At 39.7% G+C, this 12,365-nt stretch overlaps 1 protein-coding gene across 1 annotated transcript in view; it reads left to right on the forward strand.

Moving 5' to 3' along the window:
- The first annotated feature begins 9,268 nt into the window (after positions 1 to 9,268).
- Positions 9,269 to 12,365, forward strand: part of LOC110160656 (potassium/sodium hyperpolarization-activated cyclic nucleotide-gated channel 1) — a 45,754-nt gene continuing 42,657 nt past the window's right edge. The window contains exon 1 of the mRNA XM_020925331.1: positions 9,269 to 9,621. Within this exon, the coding sequence (XP_020780990.1) occupies positions 9,269 to 9,621 (353 nt within the window). The remainder of the gene's footprint in view (positions 9,622 to 12,365) is intronic.

Consider the following 12,365-nt stretch of genomic DNA (forward strand, 5'->3'; position numbering starts at 1 on the left):
TACACTGAAATTATCATTCTGATAAATGTTTACATTTAAAGTAACAAACTCAGGGCTGCACAAACAAGAGCATTCCAGTGCAAAGTGGGAGGAGGCCCCGGGGAAGACCCAGGACACGCTGGAGGGACTATGTTTCTCGGCTGGCCTGGGAACGCCTTGGGGTCCCCCCAGAAGAGCTGGAGGACGTGTGTGTGGAAAGGGAGGTCTGGGAGTCCCTGCTTAGACTGCTGCCTCCGCGACCCGGCTCCGGATAAGCGGAAGAAAATGGAATGGAATAATTTCAGTGTATGTCCTCTGTTTGACCTGTGGGCAATGTAATAAAATTCAGCCAATTCCAGATTAAGAGAGCAAACCCCCTTAAGGTAAATAATGCACTCAAATTTACTTTCAACATTCCAACACTGAATTGATCCAGGAGTACATTCCAAACTAAACATGTTGTTGGAACAAGGGCTGAACAGGGCAAATATACCTAGTGGGATCCATAATACTATGTTTGCAGGATGGGAGGGCACCTCTGACATACATAGTTATAGGGGAAATTCAGAGTGGAGGACGTCTCCCTTATGCTTCTCCTGAGCAGTCTCTGTCACACTGCATAGCCCATGATAGGCCCAGGTTCAGCCCATCAGTCATTGCATCTATGCGTTACTCATCATACAAGGCCAAAGTCTAAGTGCCAAAGCTATGCCCAATCTCTTCTGATCTCAGAAGCTAAGCAAGGTTAGGGCAAGCTAGTATTGAGATGGGAGACCACTGGGAATACCAGCAGTAGGGACATAGTGGGGGAGTAGTACAAAGAGCACTTTCCTGCTGTATATTGCGCACACCGGTACACCAGTGTATGAATGTGAGTCTAATTGTTGTTGTATTGTTTGTCATCATTTAAGTTTTGCCAGGCTGAATACAAACAAATTCACTTTTTGAATGTATGGAAACAAACACTGACTAAATGGACCACTACATCGAGTGACTATATTTAGTACAGCATGTCTGAAATTGTCATTCAGACATGAATGTACATGTATGTATGAAGTGTGTGCAGTTGATGTGCCTGACCAGGCCACTGTGTTCAATTAGGCCAATGTATGCTCTTATCAATCATCATAATGCTCACTCCGTATGTGGAACATACTCAGCACACAGACTGATCCCACCTTTCCTACAACTTTCACATCAGCAATCATTTTAGTTTAGTTTACAGGGCCACACTGTCATAGGATAATAGTTTTTCCTCAGAAGAAGCCAACTTCAGGTCTGTGTGTTAGTGGGTTTTCACCAGGGAACTCCAGCCATGAATTTTGTGGGTTTTGTAGACACCACATTGCTCATCTTGAATGAGTACATTTTGTAGATCCCAAAATCACAACAGTTACCTCACAGGTTGCCTCATTGATTTATAAAAGACAAGTAGAATTAACCAACATTCATTGTGTCTGCAATGCCACAGTCCACACTTAAGAGCTGTTACTGGGTTTATTATTTGGGAGGCATTTTAAGAATATGGTGTAATATGTGATAATTATAATAAAGGAATTTTATTTTAATATCAGAGTGCCTCAGATTGTTCTTCTCTTTTTTATGGTGTGATGTACTAGTATATTATTTAGACTGAACTATGCAGTGCAAAAAATTGATTCATCATATTTGAAGTTTAAATCGATTAGAGGAAAATCCATTTTTATTTTCCCCACCTTCTTGCAAGAAAGGCCGCTTACTGCAGCCACAGGTCCATGCAGCTCTGAAATCAGTGACATCAAATTAAATGTTGGGGCTGCATGTTTAATGCAAAAGTTTCTTTTATCTGTTTCTTTTGTCTCCTTCATAAAATATTTGTCCAATGGCCAATGGGTTAAATAGGATCAATCTCTTCAGTTTACAGAACATTTTTAGAGAGGAATGGAAATCAAAAATCCGTTCATTCATTAATTTTATTCCACTTAGCCGGGGCTGAGTCATGGAGACAGCAGTCTATGCAGGGACTCCCAGACTTCCCTTACCCGGGACACTTCCTCCAGCTCCTCCAGGCGTTTCCAGGCTGACTGAAAGACAGTCTCTCCAGAATGTTCTAGGTCTTCCCCAAAGTCTCCTCCTGGTGGGACATGCCCCAAATACCTCCTAAGGGAGGTGCCCAGGATGTATCTGGAACAGATGCCCAGGTCACCTCAGCTGGCTCCTCTCAGTGTGGAGGAGCAACGGTTCTACTCCGAGCATCTTCTTTGTGACTGAGTTTTTCACCCAATCTCTAAGGGAGCCCCCAGCCACCCTACAGAGGAAACTCATTTCGACTGCTTGTATCCATGATTTTGTCCTTTCAGTCATTACCCAAAGCTCATGACCATAGGTGAGGGCAGGAACATAGACTGACCAGTAAATCAAGAGCTTTGCCTTTCGGCACAGCTCCTTCTTCACCACAGTGGTTCGATACAGCGACTGCATCACTGCTGATGCTGAGTTTTTTTTATTTTCATGGTAGTTCACAGGAGGAGTACACCCTCCATGTTTTATTAGCAATCAGCTGTCTGTGAACTATGGCCCATAAGTCCATATAGGGTTAAAAGCAATTCATCAGTGACCTGATGTCATGGCCTTAAGCTTAATTTTCTTGAAAGCCTGGTTATGGTATAATATCAGTCATGAGGTGGACGCTGCTTGACTGACAGAGTCTGAAATACAGTGGCAATTTGGATCCACTCAACTGTGGCCTCTCCGTTTTAATTGATAGTCCCTCCGCCACAGGCACGTGCAGGCCTGGCCCGCAGTTACCACATTCCACATGAGATTCAAGTATAAGGATTGATGCTGCTGACTCATCCTGTTCCTCGGACCCAGCGAGCCACTAAAGGAGACCAGGCTCCCTCCTTCTGGAATTGCCTGTCCCTTGACCTCACAATCCTTAACACTTTAAAAATATCTGTTTTTAGTGTTGTATTCAGCTGAATCCAGACTGCTCTGCACACCCGTTCCTCCCCTGCTACTGCAGTGCTCCAAGGCTAGTAATAGCATGCATTGATTTGACTAAATTTGTATTTACTGCGCGACCTGCAGATGTTCCAAACCACACCCAAAGGCTTACAGTCCCACTGTTTTACTGTACTGAGCTGTATTGTTGCTTTTTATTGTTACATATAGCCTAGGCAGCCAAACAAACAGAATAGTATATTTCTTCTAGTAAAGATGAATGTTCAACTACAGAGCAGATACTACCCTGGCCTACTACTACATATTAGAAATCTCTGGTTAGTTTTATGTACAGTCTACTACTGTTTTCAACTAGTACACAATAACTCACTGAAATATTAAAATGGATTCTAAATAATAATCTCTTGTGTGGTAATGAAAACCTAGACAATGCTATTTTACAAGTGTGGACAAGAGGTCTGAGCTTGGGCTTGTACAAGCTGATTACACAGAGCGAGGAGAGGCAGCACAGCAACTCAAGCCCAAGGCAAACAAGTCTGACTGCAGCAGATAGGACTATACTCCATCTGGCAAGACAAGGGCAAATTTTTTAAAAAATATTGAAAACACACACATTGAATGTAAGATGGACAGGTTTAATGCAATGCTGTGGAAAATAGAAAATCTTAAAAAAACGTGCACTGTGTAACTTTAATGATGGGGGATCCACCACCTGCTTGTCTCCATAGAGATTTTATTATTTTACCTGGACATTTTGCAGTAAACCTGTTAATAATGCCAGGTAAAAGCTGCAATTTGCTGCAGCATGTTTAGTTAGAGCTAACCATGTCAGGCTGAAGTGTCGCTGGACAACTGTTGTATTTGCTGATGTCAGTTTTTATCATGTCCATTGGCCAATGTATTTGAGTGTGAATGGTGCGGGGGAGGGTTTAGGTATTCAGCCACTTGCTCAAGGAAATAATATAGAATATGGAATATGAAATAATTAATGGATATGGAATATAATTTTGATGTTAATACAATTTATCTCTAATTCAAATAAAAAAGATAAAATACACAAATCTATAGAGAGAAAGTATACATGTTATAGTACTGTATACAATTTAAATGTATTATATTGAATCATATAAAATGTAACTCTTGAAAAGTTGCCATCATGGGCCATAGTCACAATTTAAATGTCCTAATATGTGTTGTGTGTGTGGCATTCTAAAACCGAGCCATCGCTTAACTACCCTCTCTGCATCAGTGGGGAAAAATAGAAGGGTGTTTAAATAGTCACCACAGTTTAAAAACTTAATTCTTGACGGTCAATTAAACATGAAGGATCCTGACAGTATGGCTGTGACCCAGAGGCTAGTGTCTCACTTTCTGATCCTGATGGACAGACAGCATTTAAATATTGTATCAGCTCCAAACGTCACAACAGAAGCCAGGGAAATGTCTTAGAACAACTATCAAGCACTATTAAGTTTCACTTAAATACACATTTTAAATTATGTTTTTGTCCTTTACAGACAAAGGGGATAGAAGAATCCAAGAATTCCAAGGCAAACCCACAGTGAGTGACACATTCCAACAGACAAGCCTCAGTGAAAAGTATAGTTGAAGCATTGTTGTTTCCATTCACATCTCAAAATATATCAACATTAATATACACTCAGCTTTATTCGTTGAGCACACAGACACTTTTTATTGCATATATCCATATCATTAACTTCATGAGTCATGGGAAAGTTATAGAATAAACAATAAACTTACCTAAATCATTATAACAGACCCTTGAGTTCACTTATTTCTCATTTCTTTTCCTAAGTATCTAATGTAATCACTAACTAACATCTGTGAATAAAATTACGATTTAATTAAGAAACAGTTGACCACAGACTGACATCACTCAGGAGTCGGGTAGTATTTCTTTGTGCAGCCTGTGCTAAAGTTTCGTTTTTGCACAGGCCCATGTTGAAGGACATGAGTAGGATTAAGAAAGATTTTTTTTTTTTTTTTGATAAAAATTGTGCTTTTGATTGACAAGATTCTGTTAAGATTCTGTTCAAATGTTTTCCTGAACTGACAAAAAGAAATATGAAATTAATACAAGAATTGTCTTTCAGATTTCACATTCATTTTACAGATGTAAACTACAGTGTTAGCAATTTTTATGCAGAATAAAACCAAAGGAAATTATAGCACTTGAAAAAATTTAGCTTGTGATTTGCAGTTAGTGTCCATTCAAATTGTGATTTACATTTTTGGTGATTAATCTTGGAGCCTTAGTGCAGAGTATAATAACATGAATAGCAGTGTCAGCTTTGAAGGTGAGCCCCCTGTATGTGGTAAAGTGCAGAGCTGCTGGGAGCCTCCTGTATTTGGAAGATTTACCCTTGCTCCACTGCTGAGACAGCAGAATAAAGCACTGGGATATACAGACTCATATAGAATCACTGGTCACATTTACATGCACACCAAAAATCTGATCATCATCTGACTTCTGGAGACCTTGTATTATAGAGATATCATTTTGATTTCTACCTGTTTGTTGTTGAAGTTTTGAAAATGAATGTGGCAAAAATGAAAGAGAAAAAGTGAACATTGAAAGAGTTATGTTATTATATAAAATCCATTCTTTGTCTCCTAAGTATAACAGTTAAATCCATGTATTAACTGAAATGTGATTTAAATTGTTACATATGAGCTGAATTTGTCTGAATCTGATTCTTGCTGCAGTTGGTTTCCATGGTCTTGGCTGGATCCTCTAACCCTCAAACTCAGCCAAAGTAAATCCCCCTCCACTGCGTACAAGCACAGACAGACACACTGGCCTGTGGCTGGCTACAGGGCAGAGCATTTCAGATCACCATGGATTACTATAAGATTTTCCACCACCCACTAATACCTCTGGTTTTAAACATTTAAGCGATTTGGGACCATAATTAATATTAGATTTACTTGCATTCAACCATTCATGAGATCATTTCAACCCATGCCGAGCACAGGTTGTGTGGCCATGGATGGAACTCAAAAACAAAAGTCAACCCAAGTAAAGCAGCACATGTTCTTTCTAGTACATCATGGTTAAACATGTACATCCGTCCTAAATAAATACAGACTCATTCAACAACGTAAGATAACTGGATCAGCAGCACCACAAGGAGGCTTTTAACTTTAGAGCAGTCTATACTAAAATAATATTAAACATCTTGATGAAAGCTACTTTCCCCAGAGCCTGCAATTCTATTTCTTATGATGCCTGGGTGCCACAGTTTGGAATGTTGATTTTAAAAATATAACCTAGATAGTGTGATATTACTTCCAAAAATCATGCCAAAGAATGGGGCCAGGTGTAACCATTGTAAACAAGACTGCTGAGACAGCTGTCTAGCACTATGAAAGTAGAGACCCACCCATCAAAGGATCAACAGACGTCAGTAAATCCATTACTAAAAATACTTGCCAATCCTTTGGGATTACTATGCTTACCAAGTGGACACTGCATGCCACAAATCTGGAATTAGGCAGTGAAAGGCTTCTGTGTCGTGGTGCACCTGATCCACTGTCTAGGCATATGTGGCTGAGAGCAAAGGTGTTTTGAATTGTGTCACTCAAAGGCCTACACCATATGCTGTGCACAACTTTGGATATATGACCTAACAAATGGAGCAAGTCATTTAAAGATAGTTAAGCCAAAATAAAAAATGTAATTCTTCAAAACTGGAATTATTATTTTGCCATTCAATGGCAAACAAAATATTATGCATGCAGGGGGTGGTATCATTATGGGATTGATTGATTTTTATGTTTCAAAGACCCTGTCATGATGTGATAAGTTTCAACAACACTGTGTCCTGTTTTAAATTTGTTTTGTGTTGAACTGAGGTGCTGACTCAGACTTAGACTCTGTAGAGTGCAGATGTGCAGCTGGATGATTAGCAATAGCACCTGAAGATAAACATAACTCTCAAAGCAGCACAGTCAGAAAGGGAAAAAGACAAAAATCTACTCTTCCTCTGCCCTGTTATGCCCCTCCTTTAAGATGTGCCATCATGAGAATTTGCTGAACAGCCAATGGGAACACTTTGTTTCTCAGAAGGGCATATGATTGGCTAATCTTTTCTGTCATTGGCAAGATTTCTACAGGCAGTGGGTAGAGTCAAGTGTAGGTCAGGGAAGACTTGCTATAAGCATGAGCACGTGCTGGGCAGATATTTTGTCAGAATATTTATTCTTTAGTATCCTCTAAATATAACATCTGTTAACTCTCCCTATTGTAAGACTATCAACTGAATTAGTGTTTTCACTTATGTCAGTCTTTGTTTCTGCCATCCATATTGGGATTAGAGCCCCATTAACATTAAATGATTAATGGAATCTTGAGCACTCTTTGCAGATCCAGTACAGCTGCATAATCTAGACTAAACAAGAGCTGTTTAGATCTAATTATGATATGTTAATGAGAACTGCTTTATGAACCTTAAACAGCATGCTGCTCTTTTAAACAAACTGCCATTTCCAGTTTCTACACTAAGAGTTGTAGTAAAGATGCTAGATTCATTTGAGCTCTTCTCATCTGTTAATACAATGTTGTTATTTGAGCCTTCTAATGCCTTCATGTTTGTACCTGTCTGAGCATTGATTGAGTCAACCTTGGCTTGTGCTGGCTCCCTTCCAGTGCAGTAGCATCACTCCAGAGGTCTATGATACTCTGATAGTCTCATCTGGAGACAGACCAAAGCTGCCAATCCTATTACAACACCACCCTCTACCCCGACCCAATCATGCTTTAATTAAAGCAGTCAGTCATGGGACAAGAGTCCAAAGAGCACAATTGAATTAGTAGTCATGACTGGCCCTGGAGGTGCAGGATTTGTATTTTAATTTGGGTTGATATTGAGCATGGTATCTCAAATGTTTCACTACACTACAGCAAGTTTAATATTATTACAGTTACAACAGTAGGTTGAACAATCTACTGTGAGTTGAAAACTGTAGTATTTGCTTAAACAATTGTTATAAAATGGCTGCTATAACTATGCATCAAATGACTTGCAGAAAAGCAGGAGGCCAAAGAGGGCATAGTAACTCAATGCTGCCATCCTACAGCTGGCTGATGCTATTTGTGGCAGAAGCATTGGCTGGCAGAGGGGGGTTGTAATGTTTTGTGTCCAGATGAGCTATTGACTGTAAGCAGAGATGACTGAATGTAATCTTAGAGACACAATGCAATTTCAGCAGGGCCACTGAGACCATCATGGAGATTAGGGGCACAATTTAACATTTTCTGGATTTATCCATATTATTCATTTAAAAATGCATGACTTTAGAATTTCCAATTGCATATTTGGATTTACTTTCTTCTGAATTATTCCCAGCATACCAGTCCAATGTATACAGTTGTTCTGTACACAAGACACATAATTCTACTTGAACTCTACTCTACCTATTTCATAGACAGAAGCAGGACAGCTATGGCTGATCTTACCACCTCTGACAGTAATTGAGGGATGAATGATAAATGGAAAACATGTATCTCTTCGATTATTAATTCATCACTAATGGCTTATACTAAACAGCTAATCAAATATGTATTTATTCAATTCCCATTTTAAAGCTAATCTAAAACAGCTATTTTAATTTTGATTTTATCAACATTTTTGACCCTGATTAGGTCTAGACTATTTGTCCTACAAATGGGAAAATGTCACTGTTTCAAATACAGATAAATAATATAACAATAAGTACATGGTAACCAATATACCAAGTGTATTTAGGCCTAAGTGGCATGGTCAACATTTTAACTATGGGCGTATGAACGTACAATTTCACTAATACGTTAAAGTAGGCTGCATTTATTAAGAATCTATAGCCTAGCCATATATTTTATGTATATTTTATAGCTACATGTTAACATGACAAATTAGATTATAATTCCATTTGATAATCTGTAATATTTTCTGTATTCCTGCCGTGTTGTCAGTAGGCCTCCCTGTCGTCATTCGTGTGTATTGATAACCGCTGGAGGGGCGGGGATCTTCCATGAACCACATTATGTAAATAAGGTTCAGGAAGAGCATGTGCCAGTTAAACCGCAGTGCTGTGCGGCGTGAGACCAAGCTTTGAGCAGCGTGCAGCGCTGGGAGAGAGATACAGGAGCCGTCGGTAGATGGCGGTAACCCAAGGAAACCTGATCCAGCGGCTTCTTGGCCACCCTGTCTCAGTTTGCAGCACTCGCGTCCAGGGCTAAGGAGCTGAACACTTGTGAAGGGTACCGAAACGCGGAGAACAGGAGAGCTCACGGCGGCTCCTCTTGAGTTTTGCGTGACCGCGGGACTCCAAAAGTCATCGCGCCATGGAAGACAAATCCAACTCGTTTTCCAACAAGGAGGAAAAGGCGGATGGGAATAATGTCTTTCAAAGGCAAGACTCGATACAGAAAAATAACACAGGCAGCCAGAACATGAAGGAGCACAGCAACTCAGTGGGCTTCAAGGGGGAACGGGAAGAGGCCATGGTGGGCTTTGACGACTTGGAAGGGGCGTCCAGGCAACACGGGTTTATGCAAAGGCAGTTTGGGGCCATGATGCAGCCCGGAGTCAATAAGTTCTCCTTGCGGATGTTTGGCAGCCAGAAAGCCGTGGAGAAGGAACAAGAGCGAGTGCAAACGGCCGGATATTGGATCATTCATCCATATAGCGATTTTAGGTAAGCCCCCATTCGCTCTTCCCGGGCTGGGCAAGATGTATTTCACACTTTCACACACAACACGCACGCTCATCCCACCGCGCATTCACCTGTGCCTTGACAATCAGTGTCAGTGAGGCTGCACGCACTCTCACGCGCACCCAGGGTTTCTCATTGCGGCATTTTCCTGTATCAACAGACACACGCGCGCGACTAGGTGCTCCAGTGAGATGTCCTTGGCAAAAGCATGCTGAATGTCACGCCACGCAAACATTGGGCTCAATGCGACACAATGCGCTCCGTGCGCAGGGACACACTTTCGCTCAGACTCAACGTGACAATGCCATTGCAGCATCACGGTGTAAACATTCACTGAAGGTGGTGAGGAGACACTGGGCCTTGGCGTTAAAACACACGGAATGCGGTAAAGGTAGCGGCAAAGATAGCGGGACAGACTGCCGTAAAGAAGGCACAAATGGTCGTGTGCTGAGTTATTGAGCGAAGCACGGTTTAAATGGTGCTGAATCATCTCTAATGCGTAGTGATTATTAGCTGCCGCTCTAAATGTGATGGAATGCGTTGGTTATAGAGAAGCTGCAGATGCCACAGTGGCCTTAGTGACTCTTACTACACACCCAAGTCAAATTACGAATTGGTCATTCGTGCAACTAATGATAAACTTCTCTTCGCTATTATCGGTTTATCGGTTTCGTATTATTTAGGGAGAGAAAAAGTGCTAATTACACTTGAATACATCCCTTTGGTCCGTTGTCCTCTGGCACAGCTCATAGTCATCCTACATAATGCTAGGGCCATGTTCTCACCATGCGTCTGCCATAGAGCTGTCCATGGTGCTGATCTCGGGCCTCCGACGCAGTGAAATGTCTAACTCTGCAGCAGTTTTAGACTTATGTAAACAACTTTAGTGTTGTCTGTCCCAACTAGCTAACAAAGTATTTAAAGTGTTCTATTTGGCCACCTGAGTTAAAACCTAAAGTTTTCTATTTCAACGACTTGTTCACATTAGATCATCTGGAAAACTTCTTCTTCTTCTTTTTTCCCCCAAATAAAATATGTCACATAGCGTCACTCCTAGAGCACACTTCTGTTAGACAGAATGGCCCATGCCTTATCCTCACACATGACGCTGACTGGGATATCCTTTACACACCCACACAAGCACATGGTCAAGCGATATTCAGGGACAGTGGACTAGCACAAAAAAGGCTATTAACTGAAATGTTGGTTGTTTATTCTTCATACATGGGTAATAGCACAGATTATACTAAATACAGATTAAACTGAACAAATCTACATCTAAACCAGTCCATGAAGATACAAACTTCAAAAACAAAACATTTGCTAATATGAACAAACCACAAAAAAGGCAACTGTTAAAAGACTTTAAATTGTTCTAGATATTCTATCATTTGTGAAACTTTAATGGGCCAATTTTCAGATGTTTTTAGACACATCTTTTATAAAATGGCTCCTACATTGTGTCATCACTCATCACTCAATCAAAGTGTAGCGTGTAATTCTTTTTCACCTATTATTTATTTCCCTGTAAATGTTAACATATTTCAAGGCCTCGACATGTGTTTGTGACAAGCTTACATATTTCCAGGTAATAACAGGATCATTCACTCGTACTCTGTGATGTGTTGTGGAAGTGTTTGAAACTTAATATACTGTATATTCTTTGAACACAGTACCTGCTTAATAATTAATAACATGTTAGTAAAATTCATTATTCATATACAGTATTTTGAAGAGGCCTCATATGGGGGCTCAGGGCTGAGAAAGTCCTTTTGTTCTTGTAATAGACTCTCCAACAACATTTTTTCCAATAAGCTTTTTTCAAGTATACACTACTGTAGCCATATTGGTCATCTGCTCCATGTAAACAAAGTGGGCCATTAGGATAATTGTATTCCCCATAATCACTCTAATATATACAAGGACTATTGCAGTATTGACTTACTAGGATTTGCAGCAGTGTTGGTAGCATAAGCACAGGTTGTTTTGGGTCACTCACAGCTGAGTCAGTTTCAAAGGGCTTTCCTCAGTTGTATGGTAAATTTGCACTACCATTGAATACCCCTTTCCTGTCCAGTAAATGTAGAATTTTCTTTCATTTAAATGACATTTATCCACATTTTCGTACATTTTAAGGATTATACTTTTACAGCCCAGAATGAGCACACTCAAGCTTAAGATGACCACTGCACCGAGGGAAAGAGATAAGAGCAGGTGACACTTGAAATGTTTCTTGTGTATTTGATTTAACTATGCCATTGGCCTCTGAAACTGATGGAGTCATTTTAAGAAACATATTCACTTTATTTTACAATAGATAATAGTGTTGTCCATTTATACATCTTCAAACGTTGGACCCTTGCAGTTATTGATCACTAAAGTTACGTCATACATTAACACTAGTTAAAGAAAGAAATAGCTGTTAGACAGGTATATTTTAGAGCAGGCCCTGGTCCTATGATTTAGAATCACAGTTTTAGAACATCAAGAAATATATATATATTTATAAACTAAATTCTAAACTACCCACCACAATATTGGAGAATGATGTTAACACAACCACACCACAATATATATATATATATATATATATATATATATATATATATATATATATATATATATATATGTGTGTGTGTGTGTGTGTGTGTGTATTGTATATATATATATATATATATATATATATATATATATATATATATAAAATACCATCTTTTATGTACCTA

This window comes from Boleophthalmus pectinirostris, unplaced genomic scaffold (assembly GCF_026225935.1).
Source record: "Boleophthalmus pectinirostris isolate CB_2022bp ecotype Guang Dong unplaced genomic scaffold, ASM2622593v1 HiC_scaffold_18, whole genome shotgun sequence".
NCBI classification, from domain to species: Eukaryota; Metazoa; Chordata; class Actinopteri; order Gobiiformes; family Gobiidae; genus Boleophthalmus; species Boleophthalmus pectinirostris.